The 26,666-nt window shown below is 44.7% G+C and overlaps 1 protein-coding gene and 1 long non-coding RNA gene across 3 annotated transcripts in view; one reads left to right on the top strand and one right to left on the bottom strand.

The window, feature by feature from the left end:
* RFX7 (regulatory factor X7) overlaps window positions 1-3,831 on the bottom strand; it is a 123,115-nt gene extending 119,284 nt beyond the window's left edge. The window contains exon 1 of the mRNA XM_089782008.1: window positions 3,683-3,831. Within this exon, the coding sequence (XP_089638134.1) occupies window positions 3,683-3,831 (149 nt within the window). The remainder of the gene's footprint in view (window positions 1-3,682) is intronic.
* The window catches only part of LOC142818323 (uncharacterized), a 39,343-nt gene continuing 16,439 nt past the window's right edge, over window positions 3,763-26,666 (top strand). The window contains exons 1-3 of one of the 2 annotated variants that reach the window (XR_016350655.1): window positions 3,763-3,896; window positions 18,929-19,015; window positions 22,303-25,364. This is a non-coding gene — a long non-coding RNA (uncharacterized LOC142818323). Of the gene's footprint in view, window positions 3,897-18,928; window positions 19,016-22,302; window positions 25,365-26,666 lie in introns of those variants that run through there. The other variant, XR_016350654.1, reaches the window with a different exon arrangement.

Raw genomic sequence — 26,666 nt, 5'->3', positions numbered from 1 at the left:
ATAAAAGCTTAAATGAATCCATAGTGAAATGAAAATAAGCATATTCAGGCCCAATATCCAGGAAAAACTAAAGCAATTTACAAACCTACCCAACATATTAATCAGAAAGTCTAGGTTCTGTAAAGACAGGTTTTTTTCTTGTCTAGACTCTTCCCAATGACGGATTAGAAGAAGTCTAATATTATTTCTGTCCTTTTCATCAGCAATGTAAGAACATATCCAACTGTCAAAGCAAGTTATATATGTGATACAAAATAAAGATGGACAACACTTCATTGGGCCTATTCAAGCAGGTCAGCTGAAAAAAATAATTCTGTGGATAGGCAATACTGAATCCTTAATCTTTCAATCCGTCAAAGTTAATCGGCCATAACAATTCAACATACTTGTACACAGACAAGATTGTAATGCTACCTGATCATTTTAAAGAAACCTGAGAAATTCTCCATTTTGCCCCTCCAATGGACACTTAAAATGCAAATAAAATATTAACTTAAAAACACCACTAAATGTTTGAAAGTCTTCAATATGCATGCTATCAACTTTAAATACTAAAACTGAATCCAGTGTTTGATTTTACAGCAATACTAGATGTTTGCAATTATAGAAGAGTTACTTCTTTTGTCACACAGCATTTTAATTTATTAAACAGAATAAATTAACTATGAGTTGAGATAATGAATAACTCATTGTTCTGCTAGAAGCCTACATCACATACTATATTTATATTTGTCTGAGCAGTGGAAGAACAGGCACAGACTTGTTTGTGATCAGCAAGTCCATTTTTCAGTAGCTGCTATATCCTGCTATACTATTTTGATTGAAAATATGTTTTGCATACTGGAAACACTTATTTGAAACTAAAAATGTCCATCCACTATACTAGCAAACTGGAGGAGGAGAGACAGCAGTAAAGAAAACACTCACAGATACTCATCGAAATGTGTTAAATCCTTCAGGAGTTAAAAAAAACACCCCCTAACACATAAAACCTAAGAGAAAATAGCCTTCTCAATATGTTAAAGCTATCCATAAGGACGGAATCTTGTCATTTTAGTATTCTTCTGAAGCATAGCTTGTACAATATTTAACTGCCAGTACACTCCACCTACTGTAAACACTACTAATTCTTGGGTTGGGAGCAGGGAAGGAGTGAGTCCCCAATGCATGATTTAAAAGAGAGAGAGAGAGAGTGTGAGTGAGTGAGTGTGTGCGTGTGTGTGACTGCATGATTTAAAAGTGTGTGTGTGTAAAACTTTTCTTTTGCAAAGCTACCTTATCCTTTCTGGTTAATAACTGAATCAGCACTAATATTGTATATAGGGCACTAGTTTTTCAAGTCAGACATTCAGATTAAGATTGCTTGCTAGCAATACAGTACTAAAATAATGCACCAGTTTTCTAATGTAAGTTCTTCACAGACAGAAAATCAAAATTTAAAGTAAAGTTTGAAAATGAAGTTCAATTTTATTATAAATAAATTGTTTCACATATTACATGTTTACAACAGAACATGCAAGCACTGACACTGTCTGAAAGTGCTGCAGAAGTTTTAGACCTGTCAAGAAGTAAAGGTCATGTATAGGTGAAGGGTGGCTAATCAACTATCTACTAATTCTACAAGCCAGATTGGGAGAGCAGATAACAGCGATGTAGTGGCAAAACCTCTGATGGTTTCAGATACTTTGCACTAGCTTATACATGACCATTTGGTTCTTTTGTACTGAAAGTGAATACATTATTTACTCAAATACTCCATATATTTGAACCAAGCTATCTTTTAATATAATACTATAATATCCAAGTGTCTTTTTAAAAAGCAAATTCTTATTAAAGGAGAGGTTTTACTTAGTAGCCATTTTGTCTTCAACTTGGACATGATACCTAATCTGAATGCAATGTAAACATGCTGTCTGAGAAGCAGATTTGCAAACACCATATTGATGAGAAGAGACAATATAAAATATGTACCACAAAAACTTATTATAAATCAGAATAAGCTGCAGGTAACACAATCAAAACACCCAGGAAATTAATTAGTAATATTGTCTCCAAGTCACCTCACTGAACACAAAAACTAAACAAAAGGCTGTGTATGTTGTGTGTGTGGATTAAGGACAGAGACTGTGATTTACTGTTTAGTTTCAATTTCCTGGGTTTTTTTAAAATATCATTTTAACTACATAACAAGCCCCCTAAAATATTTTTAATATTTTGGACTTCCTTTAAAAACCCATATTAATTCAATATACTATAAAAGCTAAGTATAGAATAAATCAATGTAAACACAGGTTCAGTACATTAGGCAACCATAATATGCATACTGCAAAAGGCAAAAATTACTGTACAGATACAATTCCCAAATTTTAGAATGTACTCAAAAAACTTAATCCACTTATTGCAGATGCCAGGCCCTTGCAATACTTCACTGTCAAAACAAAGCTTTTTTTTAATTTGCAGGTCAAACTAAACTCAATTCATTTTAAAATTAGTTTTTAAAAACTAATTGGGGTTCTTATGTAGTATTCAAGTCAGCAAAACATGGGCTTGCTATGAGGTGGTTTTGTTTAAAATTTGTGACAAAAATTTGGATTCTTGGAAAGGTACTCGCATACCACCATACCAAGTTTTAGCCCAAATCACATTTTAATTGCAAACCCATAGAAACAGAGGTTTATAATAGAAATACTGATACAATCTTCACTACAATCTTTTGCACTGCTTGATGCATTCATACTTTGCAGTATTGGGGAATTAGATGAATTAATATATCAAGAAGAGATTGCTAATCAGCAGAAAACAATATTAAATTATTAAGATGCCTTAAATAGGTGAGACTGTCCATTTTATTAACAGCACCCTATTAGAATTGCCATAATCTCTGGATAAAAATGAATGTAAACATAACCAACCAAACCCTTGAGTACATTTGACTGCAAAGAATTCTTGGAAAAAAATGCTGGTATCCTCTGGATAAAGAGATACACGTTTGTGTGTGTGATGTAATATAAAACATACACACACCTGTGTGTAAGTCATATGGATTTCAAAAGGTTCATTCTTCCCATGAAATGCAAAACTACCACCTCTCTTGGATGGTTTATAAACGTGAATACACATTGCAAAAACATCTAGGGAAGGTACCTAATTCCAGAACTGAGCAGGTTTTGTGTTGACTATTAATATTCTTATGGACAATAGTCCGTCTGGCTGAAATTCACAATACGGTTCTTCCTCTGTGTGCGGCGGGGGGGGGGGGGGGGGGGGGGGTCTCTCTGCAAAGCCAAGTAAACACATTTTCCATTCCCCGCCCCCACCCCTCAGATACACACCACCATCATGCAGTGCAAGTTATCTCCCAACCTCCCTCCTTTCAAATGCACCAAGTGCTCCGAGTCCTATAGATTTTAAGCAACTTGTTTTTCTGCAGCTCTAGATTAAAAAAAACCACACAAACGTGTAGCATTTATTTTGAGGGGGAGGGGCGGTGGTTTCAGATGCACATCCTAAGGAACCATTTACCCCCAAATAAGAACCCCCCCCCCCCCCCACACACACACACACACAATGTCCAGGGCCCTATCAGCACGCATCAGGCTCCGGAAAAGCACATGCAGAGCCTGCCCGGGCAACTCTCCGGCTCCGCGCTAAGCCAGTGTGCCATGGAGGCAGCCGCGCTTACCAGATGGAGTTCTTGATTTTGTGTTGCAGCGCGCTGGCTTCCGTCCCTTGCAACCCGGGCACCAACGCTGGCAGAGCCCCCCCTGGCGCGGGGGTGCCGGGGAGCTGCGGCGGCGGGGGATCCGCTTGCTGCTGCTCTTCGGCCATCATCGCCGGCGGAGAGGTGCGGGAGAGGGAGCGGCGCTGGAGACACTAGGCCTTCACCCAGCCCTCGAGTGAGTCGCCTTTCCCTGCTGCCTGGGGGACATCACGGAGGAGACGCCGCGCCGGGTCCGGCCGCTGCTACGCGGGGGGGTGGGGAGCCTCCCCGGGGGGAAGGCGCATCGCGGCGCGGCGCGGCCCTGCGCTCTGGGGTCGCTGCGGGCTCGCCGCTGCCCCGGCACCTGGCCCCGCTGCAGCCCGCACAGCGCTGCCTGCCGCTTGTCCTACTGCTGCTCTGCCAGGCGAAGCAGCCCGTGCGCGCAGGCTCACTGCCGCCCTGTGCAGACAGCAACAACACGGCTCAGACGGGGGATGGGGGGGAACCAGGGGAGGGAGGCGAGTGGACTCCCGCGGCAGCGTGCCACAGGCTCCCGGCACCACTGCAGAGCGGGGAAAGGGGCGCCCTGCCCGAATTCCGTCTGCCTCTGCCAGTGGCTGTGCGCGCTAGTCCTGCAGCAGTGTGCGGTAGGGCCAAGTGGCCGTGCGAAGAGAAGGCTGGGCAAGGCGCTCCCTGCACAAGGAGACACCCAGCCGCGCCAGATACAATGGCATAAAGAGGCGGCCCCGAGACACAGGGCAGTCTCTCACCTGCTAGCCAGGAGTCACACCATGGGGAAGGGGAGAGGGAGCTGGGCAGCCCCCTCAGAAGGGCACTGGTAAAGTGTGCCCAACTGCACAACATTGATTATACACTTGGTTGGCCAAATGCATAGACTACATTTTTCATGACTGGGTGGTTGGTTTTGTTAGTCAGACACACAGGGCTGCAGGTGTATATGGCATTTTACAGATACATACTTCACAAGGAAGGGCTTTTGGAATGCCACATAGGTGCAGGGTCTACAAACATGGGTCAGATGGCTGGGTTAGGGGGCCCTCGGCCCAATCTGTAAATATGTTTTAGCTAACATTGTGTTTAGTCACATGAACAGCCCCATTACATTAAAAACTATTCACCGCAATAGGCAAAACACCTGTTGTTTAGAATTCACAATATTTAAGAATAACTGAGGTTGTAGTGTGCCTGCATACACAGATATGTAATTTAGATTATTACATTCTGCCATACCAACTATTTAAACATTATGACCTCCCTAATATTCTCTTGTCAGCATTCTATTATATATAAAGGGATTCTCCAAAGTCAGGCAATATGAGTTAATGTTTATAAAACAACTTTTGCAAATACTGTTTATTATGTGACAGTGCTCTGTGTATCCTTAGAAGCCACACAATACAGATTAAACAATGAATAATAGATTTGATTCGCTCTTGCCCAAGAACAGGGGGCCACAATGATACTCACAGTAAATGCCGAGGGCCACAACTTAAGTGTGGTTGTATATACATGTAAATATATATGCAAATAGCTTCTTTCACACTGACAGGCAAGACTATACAACATGCAGGCACCATTTAAGTCAGTTCTGCTGATATTAATAAAATGCAATATTTACCCAATTTCTACCCATATGACAGCACTTTCAATTAGCAATGACAGTCCAGGAATTTAACTACTAAAACGCATATCAACAGAAGACCATTATATAGACTCACCGTTGTGGAGTGTGTTCCCAGTGGAGGCCATGTTCAAAGGATTCCACCTGTGGGCTGCATGTTGAGCTCCACGTAAACGCAAACCGCACTGTGGGCCGCAAATGAACAGGCCATGGGCTGCATGTGGCCCAAGGGCCGCGTGTTGAGTAACCCTGCTCTAGAACATAGCGATAGGGGGACCATAGAATCATAGAATACTAGGACTGGAAGGGACCTCGAAAGGTCATTGAGTCCAGTCCCCTGCCCTCATGGCAGGACCAAATACTGTCTAGACCATCCCTGATAGACACTTATCTAACCTACTCTTAAATATCTCCAGAAATGGAGATTCCACAACCTCCCTGGGCAATTTATTCCAGTGTTTGACTACCCTGCCAGTTAGGAACTTTTTCCTAATGTCCAACCTAAACCTCCCTTGTGCAGTTTAAGCCCATTGCTTCTTGTTCTATCCTCAGAAGCCAAGATGAACAAGTTTTCTCCCTCCTCCTTATGACACCTTTATAGATACCTGAAAATGGCTATCATATCCCCCCTCAATCTTCTCTTTTCTAAACTAAAAAACCCAGTTCTTTCAGCCTTCCTTCATAGGTCATGTTCTCTAGATCTTTAATAATTCTTGTTGCTCTTCTCTGGACCCTCTCCAATTTATCCACATCTTTCTTGAAATGTGGTGCCCAGAACTGGACACAATACTCCAACTGAGGCCTAACCAGCGCAGAGTAGAGTGGAAGAATGACTTCTCGTGTCTTGCTCACAACACACCTGTTAATGCATCTCAGAATCATGTTTGCTTTTTTTGCAACCACATCACACTGCTGACTCCTATTCAGCTTGTGGTCCACTATAACCCTGCAACCCCTCCCAGCTTGGTATCTTCTGCAAACTTAATAAGCATACTTTCTATGCCAAATATAAAACATACACACAGGTGTGTGTAAGTCATATGGATTTCAAAAGGTTCATTCTTCCCATGAAATGCAAAACTACCACCTCTCTTGGATGGTTTATAAACGTGAATACACATCGCAAAAACATCTAGGGAAGGTACCTAATTCCAGAACTGAGCAGGTTTTGTGTTGACTATTAATATTCTTATGGACAATAGTCCATCTGGCTGAATTTCACAATACGGTTCTTCCTCTGTGTGAGGAAATTCAAATTCTAATTTGAATCAAGCCATATGATTACCACCCCAAGCAATTTGCGAACCAAAGGCCCAATTTTGCGAGTTGATCAACACATGTGGTATCTTAGACCTCTGCAGAGTCCTTTGAAAGCAGTTGGCCTTCCCCCAAGTCTATTTGCATGCTGCCCCATTGGATTCCATGAAATTTTATGCAGAGGTGGAATCCATCCACATCTGAGTTAGGGTCAGAATTTAATTTCAGACAAGTTGCAAAACAGCAGCAGCTTCTCTGAGTTTCCTCAGGGGAGGAAGGAGAGGGATAATGGTAACACTATGATGTAGTTATGCAATACAGGCTTCTCTACCTCTCAGGGGAATTACAGAAAGAAATATATTAAAGACTGTGAGGTGCACAGACGCTACACTGATGGGTGCCAGATAAGTATTGGATAGATCTGTACAACCTTCATTATAAATAAATACTATCTCTATGTGTTATGTATTCTAACAAGTTTTGTGCCTACTATTTTGAGTAGTTTTTAAGGCTGTACATGTTAGTACACACAATGCTAGATAATAATTTAGCCTGGAATACATCTTGCAGGAAGACAACGAAACTATGAGTCGGGGCAGAGGAGGGAGGGAGTCACGATTAAAAGGGACAGAAGTTCAAATACCTAGATCGGCGATGGACATCCAAAACTAGTGAGTGGACCACATGAGCGGCCTTCCTGCGTCTCAGTGAACTGCATGATTCAGTGGTGGGCAATTTGCTGCCTGCGCACCCCCTCTCTGCCCCCTTTCCCCACACCTCTCATGCACTGGGGCACTGGAGCCAACCACTTCCTCCTCGTCTCCCTCCCACTCAGCACTTTCAGAGTGGCGGGAATCAGCTGCTTTGTACTCCAACCCTGCTTTTCCCCTCCCTCCCAGAGCTTGACCAGTCATGAGCAGCTGATTCACAGCATTCAAGCTCTGGGAAGGAGGAGGAGGAGGAGCAGGGATGGAGTGCGAATCAAGTGCAAATCAGCGGATTCACAATGCCCCAAAAGTGCAGGGAGGGAGGAGGAATAGAAAATATGGGGCTCCACTGTCTCAGTGTGGGAGAGATGTATGTGGGAAGGGAAAGGGCAGCAGACTAGGGATGTTAAGAAGCGTGTAATTGATTAATTGATAGGGATAGCACTCAGTCCCAACATAGTAATTTAGGAGCCTGGTGGCAGGCAGCCTGGCTCAGTCCTGGCTCATGCCAGGTCCAGGAGCTACCTCCACTGCAGCTCTGCATTTAACGTATATTAGGAGCTGGGGTAACTCCCTGGACCTGCTACAAGCCAGGACTGAGCCGAGCTGCCTGCTCACTCGGCTCCTAAATTACTTTCAGTGCAGAGCTGCAGTAGGGATAGTTGCCAGACCCTGCAGGAGCCGGGACTGATTGCTATCCCTTATCGATTAATCGTATAGTCAACAATTGTGTAGTTGCTTGGCTCCTTATATACAATGGATGTAATTGACAACACTATTAAATGACTAACCAATAACCAAAAGCTTATCAGTTAGTGCTGTCGACTACATGCATTTCCCCATCCCCCTCCTCTGCCAGTAAATTTTTTTGAGGCTGGCTCAGTGCCAGCTGATGCCAGGCCCCAGGAGCTAACCCTGCTGCTGCTCTGCATTTAAAGTATATTAGAAGCTGGGTGGGCAGACAGACCGGCTCAGTCCGAGCTCAAATTGGGTCCAGGAGCTATCCCTGCTGCGGTTCTGCATTTAAAGTATACTATAGGGATTTTAGATATAATGTAATTGAATAGTTGTGTAACCACACAAAATATTACCAGTTCTAGCATGACTATTCGATAGTCCCCGGGGGTGGGGCCAGCAGCCAGTGTGCCCCCGGCTCCTCTTCCAGTGAGCCCCCTACCACCTCATACTGCTATCTCTGTATCAGAGGAAGAAGAGCTCCCCTCGGAGACTGGCTGCCTGCTTCCCGGCATTGCTGCCTCTGATACAGTGTGGTGGCAGCAACCCCTGTCCATGGGGGGTTCCAAACTCCCCACAGACAAAGAGCATCTCTCCTTGGGGAGCTCAGACTGCCGCAGACAGATGCTGCTTCATGGCAGCCTCCCCCCGCTTCCTCGCCACCCTCACCCACCTAGCAGATGCCACTGTGGAGCCAGTGCTGGGGGGAACCAGTTTTAAGCCAACTCCTCCCAGCACCAGCTCCTGCTTGCCCTCCTCCCACCTCTGTAGGAGACAGCAAGGAATGGGGGAGTTGGGTCCGCAGAGTTGATATGCCAGCTCCCCATGTGTATCGGCCCCATGTATATTGGCCCCATGTGTATCATCTGCTGCTGCGGGGGGCAAACAGATCTAGTGCTCGTGGGGAGCCTGCTTAAAGCCAGCTTCTCACAGTCACTGGCTCCCACTCCTTTCTCCCATGGTGCATCTGTTACAGAGGCAGCAAGGAGGTGGAAATGCATGTGGTCGAGAAGCCTAGGCTTAACGGTTAATCATATAGTTGACATCTCTAGTCCCTGCCAGTCCCATGAGTCTATAAAACAGAAGATAGGAAACACAGGGGACGGAGAGTTTTTTTTCCATTTGTATGTAAGTAGTAAGTGACTTATTTGGCTAATTTCTTGGCAGAATCCTAGAAACAGTGGGGCTAATGAAGAGGGACTAAATTTTGGATTACATGCACACAGACTCTCTCTTTCTCCAGCCTCATATCCTCCCCCCACTTTCCCCGTGGCTTTTGGAGATGAACATTTATAAACTCTTGCATTACCAACCAAAGCAAGATTTTTTGTAAGTAGCTCCTCCTTTTCTCTTTCATATTTTCTCTGCTTCTATGGCATCAGTTTTATTTATCTCTGTTCAAAAATAGAGATGCTAAATTTTCTCATTCTTGCCTTTCATTTAAAAAACAAAACAGAATTGTTCCTTTTTAGTCTTGAATTGAAAATTTCTAAAGGCATAACCTCCTAAAGGAATTCAGGAAGGGGAAAGAAGAATGTAAGTTGCTCCTGCAAACAGGAGCAGTTGAACAAAAAGGTTATTTGCTTAATCCTAAAAGTGCTACATTGAAAGTCCCCTAAGTGCCAAGGCTTTTTGCAGCAAATTAACATGCTTGAATTGTTGCAGTATTTTAAGACCAAGGTGCATGTACCTAGCAAAATATCTAGCTTTTTAGCAATTTTCATTTTGATACAAACAAAGCAAGGTCTGCCTTCAGTCAGTGAGAGTACATCTACACTGCACAGCTATTTTGAAATAAGCTATTTTGGAATAGTTATTCCAAAATAACTTATTTCAAAATAGCATGTCTACACTGTAGGGAAGCCTCAAATTAGTCGGAGGCAGGCATCCCTTATGTAGATGTGCTATCTCTATTTAGAGCCCTAGGAGGCACTGAGGAGGAATAACTTAGAATGGCCCTGGTGAGGGACTGTTTTGAAATAACAGCAGTGGAGCGTCTACACACGCCTTATTTCAAAATAGCTGTTTCAGAATTGGTGTTATTTCTTGTAGAATGAGGTTTACTGATTTTGGAAATAAACCATCCGTTATTTTGAAATTATTTTGAAATAGCGGAATGACTGTGCAGACGTTCACATTGTTATTTCGAAATAATGCTAGTTATCTCAAAATAACCGTGCAGTGTAGATGCACCCCAAGAGTACTTGCACATACCTGAGAGCAGAATGTTATTCATGTATGATCAAATGAACATGTAAAACCTGAATGGTTAGAACTTATCACACTAGGGTCTCAATCCTTAAATGTATGCATTTAATATTACCACCTTGAGTAGTTCCCCTTAAGGGGTATGTCTACACTAGCTCGTTAATTCGAGCTAGGTAGGCAAATGAGGCGACCAGAGTTGCAAATGAAGCCCGGGATTTAAATATCCCAAGCTTTATTTGCATGTTCCCATCCAATCGCCATTTTGAAATTTCACTAGCCCAAACTCACTGCCACGTGCGACAGTGAGTTCTGGCTAGTGAAATTTCAAAATGGCGACTGGACGGGAACATGCAAATAAAGCCCGGGATATTTAAATCCTGGGCTTCATTTGCAACTCCGGTCGCCTCATTTGCCTACCTAGCTCGAATTAACGAACTAGTGTTACCTTGGGTATGTCTACTACTGCTCACAGTAGTAGAGGTAAGCATGTACACATAAATATATACAGAACTATGATCTACCATAGTAAACAGGAAAAAAATACATGCACTTATTTCAATATTTTTTAAACATGGTAATGTTACTTTCATCTAACCAAAACATTCAGAGCAAGTTGGTTTCTGACATTAAAGTAAATGCACTCAAATACTATGAAAAAATGTAAATGTTATTTTTGGAGGGTTAAAAACATAGATAACGTTCTTTCCTGGTGAATTTAGTTCCTTCTGGTATTGCTCCAGTGATTATGTCTGCACACATATTAGCATCACACTGCCAAAAGAAGACATCCAGCAACAAAAATTGAACTAGGTCTCATCTATTCTGTAAAAGCTATCATGCGGGGGGGGAGGAGGGAGAAGACAGCGATTTCAGGTATAATACCATGGTTCCCCTGTGTATTTAAAATATGGCTCATTATAAAGTTAGATAGCAACAAGTCCTCTTCTAGGTGTATTTCAAAGCTGTGTTTAAATTCAAGGTTTTAGTATGTTCTAGAACATGGTTATTTCGTGCTTTAGTCCCATTACAATGTAAGACCTAACTATATTTAAATTGTATGTCATGTCCCCCTCCCTGGCATCATAATTTTATTTATTTTCAGAGTGGGTAGCACAAGGATGTGGAATTGGGCTGGATACTCACAACACATGTAATTCACAGAATAGATCTGTGTGGCCTAAAAGTTCACTCTTGCGTCTCAGGGCTACATTCACTGTTGTCTTTATGTAGTAAGCCTTGTTCATTAAGAAGTGATTGTGAGTGTTGAGTTTATGATTAAATCGATCTATATTTAGGTATAATCACATTGGTGAGTAGAAACCCAGAGAGCTGGGGTCTGTAGTTCCATGCCCTCCCAGCACATCCCCTTACAGTGTGGTATAGTACAAAAGCAGGTATGCCTGTATTTTACTCGTGCTCTGCTGCTGCTCTACCAACTTTTATCACCTTCCAGGCTGAGGTGACTTGACTCTGCATGTAGGCTATGTAACAATTCCATCCCTTCCAGGGTATCTAAAGTCCAAAAGAAACAAACTCAGGAGGCCTTGATGCGTAGCAGTCTTCCCTGATTTTTGGCACAACCAACTTTCTCTCCCACAGTGAAAGCTCAAGGTCTGCTCTCCCTCATAGCCAGGCACCAAGTAAGCTGGGCTCTCTAATTTTACCTCCTCTCTCAAAGCCTGAAACCAGCTTCAGGCTCCAGTGCTGACTGAGCCCTCAGCAACTCATTAATCTTTTCCAGAGCATGGGGAGTTTGTAAACCCCATCACAGGTCTGTTGTTCTGGGCATTCTATAAACAGGAAAAGACGATCCCTGTTCAATCTTTGAACAAATGAAAACTATTCCAGACTGATTGATCAAGATGCAGACATAGGTGTGGGAACTAGGGGGGTAGAGGTGGCTGGCCTAAACCCTGGGTCTCTGCTGCCACCCCATAGACAAGCTGCCAACCTCATGCGCCGGGGGCTCAGCGGCCAGCCCTACATGCTTGGATCCTGATTAGAGCCCCAGCATATGGGGTGGCAGCCAAGAATCCAGCACTCAGAGTCCCAGCTGCTAGACCTGTGTGCTCAGGGCACCCCCACTTTTTAAAATGTTCCCATGCCACTGGATGCAGAAGTTTGTTAATTGATTCAACAAACTATTTTTATGAGACCAGGGCCATGCTTATGATTTCTGGTGCCCTGTGCAGCCTGAGCATCTGCACCCCTCATCCCTCTCCAGGGAGTGGGACAGCAAGTCTGGCATGGGGGGAGGAGGGCTGTACTCAGAGCTGTGGGGGCAGGAACAGAGCAGGTGGGCTGGGGGGGAAACAAGTGGAAGGGGGAACAGTATAGCCTGCCAGAGCTATAGGCTGGGAGATTGGAGCCACCGAGTCTGGGAAATGGAGCAGGAGGCTTCAGGACTGGGACCAGGAAGCACGGCAGGGACCTGGGGGATTCTGGCAGGGTTGGGGGATTGGGGCTGCTGCAACTGGGCAAATAGGGCTGCTGGGGCCAGGCAGGGAGCTGGGGGATTCTGGCAGGGCAGGAGTCTGAGGGCCAGGGCATTGGGGCTACTAGGTCCAGATGGGAAGCCGGGTGATTTGAGGCCACTGGAGCCTGGAGGCAGGAGATTGGGGCCGCAGTGGCTAGACAGAGGGGAGAAGGTCTGGGGATTCGGGACACCAGGGCCAGGTGGAGGGGCGGGGGGGCCAAGGGATCCCAGCTACCAGGGCAGGGCAAGTGGGACCACCGAGGTTGGGTAGAGGTCAAGGAAATTGGGGCTGCTGGAGTCATGGGTAATCCAACCAGCAGGGACAGGCAGTGGAGGTGGAAGCTGGGGGATTCAGGCCACCTGGAATTCCAGGAGATAGATGTGTAGGCAGCATTGTGTTAGAAACCATTTGCCTTGAATCATGTGATGGTCTAGGTGAGCACCCCAATCTATAAGGGATATGTCCATGTTAATAACTAGGGACAGGTGACACATTTTCTGAGGTTGTGCCCACCATTGTAGAGAAGCAAGGACCTTTGGTGGAAGAGTGACTTGTCTGCCCACGTTGTGTTCACTGTGGTGAGTCAGCTCTGTAAATAATACTTATGCATACTTTGCTGGAGGAGATGTTCATGAAAAGGGTCCCTGAAGAGGGATGGAGAGGGTGGTAGGATGGGAGGTGGGTCAGAGAGGAATGGGATGGTGTAACCCAATTGTACAATTTCTAGCATCCACTGGTCTGTTATATCAGCCCATGTCTGATAGAACAGGTGTAAACAATGGCTGAATAGGCAGATAGCAGGTGCTGGTAATATTGGCTCTGGAAAGAGGTTTTTAAGCCTTGATCAAACTTTCAAAATTGAGATTTGGAAGTAAAAGGCTGGGTTGGTATGGATTGAGTATGCAGCGCCCAGCACTTATGAGAGAGTTGTTTTCACTTGGATTTGAATTGCCATTGATTTTGTTGGTGAAAGAAGTGTCACTAGGTCTTTGGTATTGGGTATAGCGTCATCATTTGTTGGGAGGAGTATAGCTTCTCAGGGTGTGGAAGGTGGTGCAGGAGTCCTTCATGGTATGGAAGACCTTGTCCGTTTTGGATGTACAAAGTTGCACTCTGTCAAAGGGATGGTTCTCAACTTTGAGCTGAAGCTCTTCAGGAATTCCTGAGGCCTGTAAGCACAAGGCCATGTGCATAACAATAGCGATGGGAGTGATTCAAGCCGCTCTTTCAGTGATATCCATAACTACCTGTAGAGCTGTTTTGGGCTTTTGTTTGGCCCTCTTTAATGATAGTTTGCAGTTGTGAATATTTTTGCCCTGGTAGGTCATTGACAAGTTCCTGCAGCTTAGCGCAACTGGAATAATCATAGTTACAAAGGAGAACTAAATAGTTTGTGACCCAGAACTAGAGAGTGGCTGAGCAGTATATTTTACATCTGAAGAGGTCTAGACATTTGTGCTCCTTATTGTGAGCTGTGGACTGAAATTGTGGTTCTTTTGTATGATGGTTGACATCATAGATGATGAGCAAGTTCAGCTGTGAGAAGGAAAATAACTCCATTCCTTTGGCGGGACAAAATATTTTCCGTCGGTGTATTTGTTTGTGGGTGGAGCAGAAGCAGTAGTTTGCCAGATGGCTTCTGCAGGCTCCACGATCGCCTTGTGTATGGGGAAGGCAATTTCGGTGGTAGCAGAGGGTTGAAAAATCTGGAGCAGCTTATGTTGTTTTTCCTGCATTTCCTCCAGTGTAATATCTTGGTTAGTGGCTATTCTTTTAAACTGTTCTTGGAATTGCTTGAGGTCATTAGAGGGTGCAAGTATTGGTGGTATGACCACTTTGTCTGGCAAGGAGGAGGAATTGTGGACTGGAGAGATGTCCTCATTGTCAATGGGACCATTGTCCTCCTTTTTCTACCTATCATCGTCTGGGATGTCAGATGCCCTGTTGTATAAGTCAGGCGGGAGTGACTTGATCGTCCATTGTGCTGGGGTGGATGGGGTGGTATAGTGGTGTCTATAATTTGCTCAAGGGTCCCTGGACTCTTTCCCAGGTAATATGGCATTGGGTAGGGCCACTGATGCCCATACCATAGTTGCATGGGGCTGATGTGAGCAGTCTTAGGGTTGGTGGTCTCCTATGTGTCAGAGAGGAGTGTTGAAGTGGTTGTGGTGTCCACCTGCTTCCTCAACACTGTGTGGAAGAAGGAACAGGAGATGGAGGAGGCTGGTTAGTTCTGTGGCTCGGCAATTGATTGGTGCTGAGGAGTAGAGAGTGTGGTACCGAAGCAACCTCGGTGTCTCTCTGGTGAAGGAGTTGTGTTGGTACCTCTGAGTGTGGTGCCGTTGTGGATTTGTGTGCTAGCTTAGTGGTGCTGTGTTCGATTTGCCTGTTGGTGCTGCATTTTGCATCAGTGCCAGTGGAGGAGGCATTCCTGACAGAGCCAGCTTTGATGCTGGATCTCCTGTTGGCATTGTCAGTGCTATGGTGGGAACTTTACATCTCGGCTCTGAGTTGGCACATATGGGCTTGACAGATGTCCCTGCCAGAGTAGTGCCAGAGATACCCTGATGCCCAGCTCAGCACCAAAGGCAACAATTTTGCCAGGGAAACTCTTATGAGAGTCCTGAGCAGGAAAGGGCGAGGGTCACTTCTTAGAAGTGTTAGAAAACAGAGCCTTGTCCTTGCTGACAGTTTTGTGAGACCCTATGAAAGGAGGGCTTCCTCTGAGGACTGCAGGGATTTTTCCAGAGAATCATCTATAGCTGAAGTTCCCTGTTCCTTCTTGTTTGGCCTTCAGGTTACTGCAGTGCAGGTATTTGGGGGAATATGGACTTTCCCTAGGTGCCACTTGCATGAAAAATGGCTGTCAGAGATCTGCATGGCCCCACAGCATGATTCACACTTCTTGAAGCTGAGGGAGCTTGGCTTGGTGTCCGTTGTGAGATATTAATGAAAACTTAAGAACTGCTACTCTAATGGGTTGGATTGAAGGTTCAAGGAGAAAATAGCTGTTTTTTAAAACTGGGGACTTAGAAGTCAGGGATAAGGAAAGTGATGAACTTTTTCTTCTATTCTCTGTTAGGAAGGCGACCTCCATACTATTGGAAAGTTTCACCTGCTCCCAAGGATGATAGAAAAGGAGCTGAAGGGGTTGCGTCACACTTGTACTATGTTGGGTGCCAATAGCTACTGCACTTGCTGGCAAAAATCTCTGATCACCTGTGCAAGGATGCGCCAACATCTAAAGCGGAGCACTGACAGGGACATCCCTTGAAGCTTTTTATTTGCATTTTTCACAGGTGCAAATGACTTCTGGCAACATCTACTTGAGGAAAGCCATAACTATCCATCTAGGGATGTTAGATAGTGTGTAATTGACTAGTCATGTAACCCCATCAAATTTTAACAGTTACACAACTATTCGATAGTCTCTGGGGGAGGGGCAGGCAGCCAGTGCGCTCCTGACTCCACTCCTGGGGAGCCCCCTGTCATCCCCACTACTGCCTCTGATACAGAGGCAGCAGCAGCCCCCGTCTGCAGGAGGCCCGAGGTCCCTGAGGACAAAGGCTATGCCAGCATCCCATGGAGCAGCCTTCTCTGTTGCCCCTCCCAGCTGCTGTTTCTCATAGAGGCAGAAGCATGGGGGAAGAGGGGAGCAGGCAGAGACGGTGCTTGAGGCCCTGAGCACTGGATCCTGCCTGCCCCCACCCTACTGCCTCTGTGGGAGACAGCAAAGCGGGACAGGTAGCACCGCAGAGCCGGCACACATAGTGAGCTGGCTTAAAAGCCGGCTCCTCACATGTATTGGCTCCCTTCTGCCCCCCTCCCTTCCCCCGGGCTTCTGCCTCTGATAGAGAGACAGCAGTGCGGGGTACAGGCGTAAGCGACTCCACAGGAGCCAATACATATGGGGAGCCAGCTTGAAAATTGGTGCCCTGCATATACCAGCTCCTGTCTCCTGCCCCGACCCTCCATGCTGCTGCCTCTCTATCAGCAGCAGCAGCACAGGGGGTAGGGGTGAGGGTGGGGGTAAGGGTGGGGAGGTGAGCAGGCGGCTCCTCACAGACACCAGCTCCCTCCTCTCTGGGGGTATGTCTACACTACCCCGCTAGTTCGAACTAGCGGGGTAATGTATGCATACCGCACTTGCTAATGAAGCCCGGGATTTGAATTTCCCGGGCTTCATTAGCATAAGCGGGGAGCCGCCATTTTTAAATCCCCGCTGCTTCGAACCCCGTGTAGCGCGGCTACACGGGGCTCGAACTAGGTAGTTCGGACTAGGGTGCCTATTCCGAACTACCGGTACACCTCGTTTCACGAGGAGTACCGGTAGTTCGGAATAGGACCCTAGTCCGAACTACCTAGTTCGAGCCCCGTGTAGCCGCGCTACACGGGGTTCGAAGCAGCGGGGATTTAAAAATGGCGGCTCCCCGCTTATGCTAATGAAGCCCGGGAAATTCAAATCCCGGGCTTCATTAGCAAGTGCGGTATGCATACATTACCCCGCTAGTTCGAACTAGCGGGGTAGTGTAGACATACCCTGGTACAGAAGCAGCAAGTGGGGGGGGGGGGGAAGAGCGGGGAGTGCATACAGTCAACAGGATTAACGATAGCCCAGGCTTATCAGTTAATCATGTAGTCATCTACATGTTGATATCCCTATATCCATCAGAGCTTTTGTACTTAAAAACTCTCTCCTTTCCTTATCTGATGCATATGCGCTATGTAAAAAAAAATGTGGAAATATACTTCAGACCAAAGAACCCCGAACTGGTTAGTACCAAACTCTCTAATTTTAGGTCCTAGTCCTGCAAATACTTATATATATGCTTAGGATTAAGCATGTGAGTAGTCCCATAGGAATATTTATAGGAGTGGGACTTTAAACATTACCACTCTGTACATATTATTTTAATCTCATATTTTGTAGTATTATGAGTTATAAAGATGTATGGAATACAGAGATGACAAACCTGATTCCTTTACACATTTGAAACAAAAATCCCTTTTTTCACTGCAGTTCAGTCATGTTCCCTCATGTTCTGGAGGGGATTAATGCCTGCCTTGTAGAGGGCAATAGCTTGACTTAGGCCTTGTCTGCACTGGGGTTCTCTGCATTGGTGTAGTTAGATCAATGCACTCTAAGGGTGTGTCTAAACTACATGGCTCCGTCGATGGAGCCATGTAGATTAGGCTGATCGGCAGAGGGAAATGAAGCCGCGATTTAAATAATCGCAGCTTCATTTAAATTTAAATGGCTGCCGTGCTCTGCCGACCAGCTGATGATCAGCTGTTTGTCGGTAGATCGGGCCAATCTGGAAGCGCCGCTGTTGACAAGGAAGCCTTTGTCGACCGGCACAGGTAAACCTTGTTTCACGAGGCATACCTGCACCGGTTGACAAAGGCTCCCTTGTCAACAGCTGCCCTTGTCCAGACTGCCCTGATCTGCCGACAAACAGCTGATCATCAGCTGGTCGGCAGAGCGCGGCAGCCATTTACATTTAAATGAAGCCGCGATTATTTAAATGGTGGCTTCATTTCCCTCTGCCGATCAGCCTAATCTACATGGCTCCATCGACGGAGCCATGTAGTTTAGACATACCCTATAGTAGATGTGTGATTAGGGTTGCCAGGTATCTGGTATTGACCCAGACAGTCAGTATTTTCAACTCCTGTCTGGTAAAAACATTCAGAAAATACTGGACACCTAAAATGTCCAGTATTTTCTGGGTTTTTTCCCCCCTGCCAGGGGACAAAAATAGAGGACACCTGGCAACTCTACACATATACACACACTCAGCAACCGGGCCCAGCCCCTGGGCTTCCCCCGGACCCTTTCTGCCCCCCGCTTACTTGGTTCAGCAGGGGAGCTATCTTCTGGCTAGGAGCCCAGAAAACAAGATGGCCGCCAGCAAAAAGCCTCAAAGGCCTTTGTTAAAGGGGCCATGCTGGGCTTTTTAATTTTTTTAAATTATTTTTTGCTTTTGTTGGGGTCTTTTTTTTTTCCGCAACAAGTTTGGTCTCCACCCTCCCCCATCCCTCCCCTCGGTGGTTTTTTTTTTTTTAGTGGGGGGATTCAGTATTTTTGGTTAAACCATCTGGCAACCTTATGTGTGGTACCACTCTAAAGTAGGTGTAGGTGTTCGGGTGGTAAAACCTCATTGTAGACAAAGCCTTATAGTCTTTTCTAAATCATGCACAGGAACCCTGCAGTAGAAGATGGCTGTGTTGTAGTGGGTGAACATCAAAGGTAGTGAGGATGGAGAAGAAGGTCAGATATCTTTTGGAGGTAAGAAAGAACTAGCTGCCTGCAAAGGCAGCCTCAGTTCACTGAGAGCTCTAGATGGGGGTAAAACTGCTACCCCTCAGCATTGCCTGGTTGATTCCAAAAGCCCTGAATTATGTTTACCTCCCTCCCCTTTCTGTGGTTAAGATATCACACAAACCCGCTCTGCAGAGAGAAGTTATGTATTTAAAGACTGCTCACCTATATGCCAGAATTTTCTCCCCGGTGCTTTAACACTGTTTTGTAGTTTGATTGTTTTTTCTTCTTCTAATCTGAATGGCCTCTGACAATTAAATTGTGAAATACACTTTCTGATGCTTCCCAGGAGCAATTTATCCCAGTTCGTAATACAAGGAGGCAGAGTAAGGTGAGAGTATGCACCCATTGTGGCCACAGAGAAAGTTGGGGTATCTCCTCATGTGCAGGGTCAAAGAAGGACTTGTGTGGACACAAGCCTTAAAAATAATAATAAAAAAATTTCTCACCATATCCCTAGACCAGGAACAAGACATGGGCTGTCTAGAAATTTGGCTTTCAACCCTTTCTAGAAAAATCCCTTTCAAAAAGCTTTAAATATTCTTCAGTGAACTCAGTTTTGATCCCTTTTTAGTGTTTCCATCTGGGTATGATTCTCTTCATGCATCCCTGTATTATTCCTCAGGCACCTCCTATCCAATTCTCTTTAATTGTTAAGTATCAGAGGGGTAGCCGTGTTAGTCTGAATCTGCAAAAGTGACGAGGAGTCCTGTAGCACCTTATAGACTAACTGAAGTGTAGGAGCATAAGCTTTCATGGGCAAAGACCCACTTCGTCAGATGCATGCATTATCTTTAATTGTTATCATTCATATGAAACATTCAGGACAAAGTGATGCAATAATTCACCTGACCAATTTTAATTGATATATCAGTACTTATGTATTCATTTAGGCCTGAAATAATTAAAAGGCCTGGCTTACTTGGAAAGCTTTTGGGCTCACATGCTAAGAGTTGGAAGAAATCAGGGAACTGAGATCAATTAGACCACTTGAATTCTACTCGCTCACATTATTCCTGTGTGGCCAATGGAACTCTTTTCTGGTTCCATCCTCCTGACTTAGCAGTTTTTTGCCAACCTTGAATATCCTGAAAAGGTCTGATGAAGTTAACAAGAACCTTCCATTGATGGATTAGGTCCCATCTCTTCTCTAGCAAAAGAAAAGAATTTTCCATCACTCTATATTGTTTGGAAAATGTTATCAGATACCATACTCTCTGGCCTAGATTATTTGTTGCCTTGCAACTTATATAATCACTTATGAGAAGCAGGTGTAATATGCTACCAAAACAGACTTTTACACTCACTTTGCACAGACATAAATGTCTGTTACCAAAAGCAAAGCAGTGAGGAACCAGGCTCACTCAAGCCTAGGATGTTAGCCTACCAAAGGACCTAGGTAGTAGGTAGATAAGAAGTATTAATCTTCTCAGAGTAACTCATAGATCCTTTAATTTCTGTATAAGGAAGATAATATAGGTTGAACCTCTAAAATATGGGAATCTCTGGTTTGGCAAAATCCGTGGTAGGATGTTAATGGACCAAATAGCCCTGCCACCTGGGAGTCCAGCAGTCAGGAGCCCCGGACTGGGCAGGTGATAGCCAGAAAGTCCCAGCTGGGCAAACAGCAGCAAGACCACAATGGTGGCTGAGGTACTGGCAGCGGCTGGGAAATCCCAACCCTGGGGAGCCCTGGATCCACAGTTGGGCTGGCAGCAGCTAGGAATCATAGAATCCACTGACTTACCCATATCTACAGAGTCAGTTACGTCATCATAGAAGCTAATCAGGTTGGTCAGGCATGACATACCCTTCGTGAATCTATGTTGACTATTCCTGATCACTTTCCTCTCTTCCAAGTGCTTCAAAATGGATTCCTTGAGGATCCCCTCCATGATTTTTCCAGGGACTGAGGCAAGGCTGACTGGTCTGTAGTTCCCTGGATTGTCCTTCTTCCCTTTTTTAAAAATGGGCACTGCATTTGCCTTTTTCCAAACATCTGGGATCTCTCCCAGTCTCCACAAGTTTTCAAAGATAATGGCCAAAGGCTCTGCAATGACACTTGCCAACTCCCTCAGTACCCTCAGATACATTAAATCTGGGCCCATGGATTTATGTACGTTTAGCTTTTCTAAATAGTTCCTAACTTGTTCTTTCCCCACCAAGGGCTGTCCACCTCCGTCCCATACTGTGTTGCCTAGTGCATTTGTCTGGGAGCTGACCTTGTCCGTAAAGACAGAGGCAAAGAAAGCATTGAGTACTTCAGCTTTTCACACATCGTCTGTCACTAGGTTACCTTCCTCATCCAGTAAGGGTCCCACACCCTCTCTGATCACCCTCTTATTGCTAACATGCCTGTAGGAACCTTTCTTCTTATCCTTCACATCCCTTGCTAGCTGCAATTCCAATTGTGCTTTCGCCTTCCTAATAACTCCCCTGCATTCTCAAGCAATATATTTATACTCCTCTCTAGTCATCTGTCCAAGTTTCCACTTCTTGTAAGCTTCCTTTTTGTGTTTAAGCTCACAAAAGATGTCCCTGGTAAGCCAATCTGGTCGCCTACCAGCTTTTTTTTGCTGTGCATCGGGAAGCCGCAGCTGGGAGCCCTGCTAGACCAGACCAGAAACCAGTGCCTGGGGCTAATGACAGGGAGCAAGCCAATGGCCCGGAGGGGAGCCCAGGAGGCAGGACCAGTGACCAACAGGGGAGTACTGACCTCCCCTGGTCCAGCAAACAGTTGCTGATCCAGAGAGGCCCAACATGCATTCGATTAGCTTCCCCAGATCTGACTAGATTCAAGAGAGCTGCAATTAGTTTTAAACCCTTTAATTCTGTACGCTCTCTCTCAGCACTACTGTACAATAAATCTCTTACTTGGTTTGACTGTTTTACCTAAGAAACTTCTAGCTGTGCCTGTAGTGTTCTTAGAGCTCTACTTACCTGCTTTCACAGCCAAAAAATTGTAATGGAGGGAAAAGTAAAAGACTTCCCCAAAGTACAGAATAGATCATGAGGACATATTCAGAATCTTTCCTTGTACACCCTTAGGACAGAGAGTCACTGTTTGAAAGGAGCAGATTCCACAAGCTGAAGCTGATAATGGAGTGAATAAGGGTTTAACATGAGAGGTGTCTCCTTCTTTTCAGTATTGTTTAACATTTCCTATTTATACCCATTTTAATAGAAGATGAAGTACTAGCCCTGCAAAGAGCTTCCTGTGATCAGAGCCCTGCACAATGCTCTGTTTCTTTCAGTGGCTCCACGTTGGTGGCGAGGCCTGCCTGTTTGGAGTTCCATGGAGAATCAGAGCCTGAGATGGAGAACCAAACACAGTATCTTGCATGGCAACTCACTCTTTCCCTTCTGCCCACTTCTTGAGCCCCAGAAATGGACTGGTGTGGCAAGGACCTGCAAGGAGAGATGAGAAGAAGGGTTTCTAATAGATCTACCATCTACCTACCATCCGCTGTCACTAGTGCCCAGAAAGAAGTAGATGGCCTTTTCTCTCTTCAGATAAAGGAATGGGCATCTTCACATAGGTGGGCTCAATATACACTGTCCTTGTTTCCAATTATGTTGCAATTTAGCACGGCATGAGGAGAAACCTCAAATCAAGCCTCGGCACACAACCGGGGCAGGGTGGGGGGTATAACATACTAAATCAAACAAGCAGTAGAGGGCTGCTAGGGCCAGTCCCACTCTTACTTGAATCCTCAAATCCTGTGCTTCCCAGCCCTACTTTTCCTCAGCAGTAGGGACCCCAAAGCTGGATGTCTGGATTTAAATTCTGTTAGAGCCAGATACCCCTGCAAACCAGATGATGATACACAGGTAAATTGGATGTGCCCTTAATCCTACACTGCTTGAAGGCATCTTGTGTTCCTTCCAATACATAAATGGGCTGGTAATGGCAGTACAGTACTTGGCCCTGGATAGCTAGTTTTGCGAGCAGCTAATAGAATGAATTTTTCAAGATACCTATTCTCAAAGAGGCTGCTCCCCAGAGTAGATGGAAAGACAAATGCTAACTTCACATTTGTGTTTTTCTTGTTTTTTGTCTCAAAAGCATGACTTTTGTAACACACCACTGTGTTGCCAGGCCTCAGAATTGCCTTTTTTGTTCCTATATGTAGCCCTTTATCCCCAGCGCACCAGTGCAATGGCATGTCAAATCAATCATGCAGCACCACTACCATTCCATAACCCTCTCTTTTCAAAGGTCCAGCCCTCTAACTCCTCTTCCTTCCCCACATTCGCCATTATAGCCCTTTGCTCCCTCCCCCGCCACACACACACCAGTCCTTCACAGTTTACTTCCTCTGGTCCTGAAGACCCCCTTGCCCACTCAGCCTCCTTGCTGCTATAGCTGCTTTGTATGTTTGACTCTTTAGAACAACCCTCCCAAAAGCCCACTGCATCATGGGTTCAGGTTTATTGATAACAACAGCCCTGTGTTCTGTCTGCTTGCAAAAATGGCTCTATAGATGCCTACTCAGTCCACAGCAGGCAATGTCTGGCTTCTACTCCATGACCATCTGCTAAAACCAGGCCTTCTTTGGCTAAAGTCCAACTCAAAGTAAACAGATTTTCACAGCCAGATTTCAGACAACATAACTGAGCAACAAGGCTCTTTCCAATCCTGGTCTTTACATTAAAGAAATCAGACTTACTTGTAGCTGAACTCTGTAAGGAATGGCAAGGCTTGTCTGAAGCCAATGGAGCTCATTCTGATTTCCAGTGGGGTGTGCAGCATCTTTACTATTCTAGTTTGGGAGAAAATCTAGTGTCCGTAGCATATCAATTTCCTAGTTCTGATTAGATTCCTTCACCCACAGAATTATTGTAAATATTATTTTTCTTTATGGATATCAGTGAGGATACTTACAATAGTTGTGGAAAATTTGATGTGGAGGTGGGAGAATTGTAAATGTTACTGTTGTAACATTTTTACTAGTGTTGCTCTTTTCATGATTTTTAGATCATATAAAAGCGAGATTCAGTGAAATGTGAGTGATTTTTTAAAAGAACAGATTGCTGTGTCTTTTAAAATAGGTCAAGTTTTTGGCCTAGTTTCCTAGGAATTGTCCCTTTAAGCTATAGGTTTGATTGTCCACGATGGTGCTTTTGTTTTTTCCTTAGCTGCCTCTTTACATGACTATAACAGTGTGGGAGAGATGTTGAAACATAAAAACACCATGGAAAAGAGTGTGAACACTCTTCAGAAATTCTGAGCTGGTGCTTATGAACAATGAAAGCCTGTAGACAGCCAGTCTCTCATTATATATACAGGCAGTCCCCGGGTTAGGTACAAGATAGGGACTGTAGGTTTGTTCTTCAGTTGAATTTGTATGTAAGTCGGAACTGGTACATATTATAGGGGAAACTCTAGCCAAACATTTCTCCAGAGCTCAGTTTTATTCTCCCACACCTCACTTCCCTCAGTCCTTTATTCTCAAGCTGAGGTGTCTGCTGAGAAAAGCCGCTCCGCGTCTCCCTGATCTGCTGGTGGGGGGGCGCTAGCTTCACGTCTCCCTGGTCTGCTGGGGGGAAGCAGTTAGTGCGGGGTTGCCTCACCCCGTTTGTAAGTAGGGATCTGATGTAAGTCGGATCCATGTAACCCGGGGACTGCCTGTAGTCTAATTCTTAAACAGATCTGAATCTCAGTTATATATTTACCAGCTTAAAAATAAGATATTTTGTGAGAAAGTTAACAATTCTTCAAATGAGGCTTACATTTTGTGGGTATTTACGTGTTTACTCTGCTGATTAAGAGGTTCAGACTTACATATGTAAAGATCTAGAAGAGGGCAAGGTTGTTTGTTTTCAATATTTACAGTAATGGAAAAATAAGCATATATAGTTTTTAAAAAATTACACAAAATTTATAATTGTAAGTGTAATTAAGTACTGGAAGAAATTGCCAAGGGAAGTTGTGGGATTGTAGGTTTTAAAGAATAAGTTAAACAAACACCAGTCAGGGTGTTAGTTCTACAGAGGACTGGAGTAAATGACTACTGAGATCTCTTCCAATCCTACATTTTTATGATGCTGAAAATAAGATTCAGCATGAACAATACAATTCTTGTATGATCAAATCCATGCCACCTATACTGCATTAGGCTAACATGCAGCTGTCAACACAAAATGAACCGTTGTATCTGCATTTGCTATACTAAGGATAGATGTTCAGGATATATAAAGGAGCAGTGGGTGGTCTTAGAATTAATGAGTATACAATAAATACCATCCGTTTGTATATGTAGGGGTGTGTCTAAACTACATGGCTCCATCGATGGAGCCATGTAGATTAGGCTGATCGGCAAAGGGAAATGAAACCGCGATTTAAATAATCATGGCTTCATTTAAATTTACATGGCTGCTGCGCTAAGCCGACAAACAGCTGATCAGCTGTTTGTCAGCTCAGCGCGCTAGTCTGGACGCTCCGCTCTGACCTGAAAGCCTTTTATCGACATCCCCGTTATGCCTCGTAGGATGAGGTTTACCGGGGATGTCGATAAAAGGCTTTCATTTCGAGCGTCCAGACTAGCGCACTGAGCCGACAAACAGCTGATCAGCTGTTTGTTGGATCAGTGTGGCAGCCATGCAAATTTAAATGAAGCCGCGATTATTTAAATTGCGGCTTCATTTCCCTTTGCCAAACAAACAAATCTACATGGCTCCGTCGACGGAGCCATGTAGTTTAGACGTACCCATAGAGAACAATCTGGCACACAACGAATTTATGAATGTAACTTAGCTCTGAAAGAGTAACTTACAGTATAACATTAGGCTCATCCAAGAAAACAAAAACATATACGGCTCGATTGTGCCTGGCGTTAAGGTAGGCAAACAGATAGGTTAGAGGGAGGTAAGGAGATTTTCCTCCACATTGCAGCCCTGGAAAAAGGGAAGCACAACCAGGATGCAGCTACACCTTTAGCTCGAAATAACTTACACAATTTGTGCTACGCAAATTGCATAGCTTATTTCAAGTGTATTTCGAAATAGCTTATTTTGTAATTTGGTGCTGTCTACACCGCCAAATTTTGTAATAACTCAGTATTCCAAAATGTCCCTTAACCCTTGTGGAACAAGGGTTACCGGGACATTGGAATAAGCCACCTGTTATTTCAAAACCTATTTTGAAATAACGGGCTGCTTCCATAGACGCAGAATAGCTATTTTGGGATACTTCCAATATCCCTAAATAGCAACACAGTGTAGACATACTTATGCCTGGAGAGGTAGAAGGCCTGTTTCTTCCTAGCATCCCCAAGTACACGAGACACTCCATTCCACTTCTACCTGGGACGGACAAGGGAACATTTTTCACTGCATCTTCTTAAGGTATGAGGTGGGGTGCAAGTTCCTCCCCCCCTTGCCCGGTTGTTCCAAAGGGACTGTGCCTCTTGAGACTTACCTCCTCTCAAATCTACCCAAGGGCACTGAGGATCTCCACAGCATCCAAAGCAGAGCTGTTGATAAATAACACAATCTTGAAGTTTAAGTGTTATATTAACATACTGAAGAGCTTTGTATTTCCTGCCATCGCTTAGCTACAAGCTTTCTGGCTGTGTGTGTGTGTGTGTGTGTGTGTGTGTGTGTGTGTGTGTGTGTG

The sequence above is a fragment of the Pelodiscus sinensis genome, chromosome 14 (assembly GCF_052426305.1).
Source record: "Pelodiscus sinensis isolate ZL-2025 chromosome 14, ASM5242630v1, whole genome shotgun sequence".
In the NCBI taxonomy this organism is placed as follows: domain Eukaryota; kingdom Metazoa; phylum Chordata; order Testudines; family Trionychidae; genus Pelodiscus; species Pelodiscus sinensis.
Note: the sequence above shows the minus strand (reverse complement) of the source record. Positions and strands in the feature narration are given on the sequence as shown.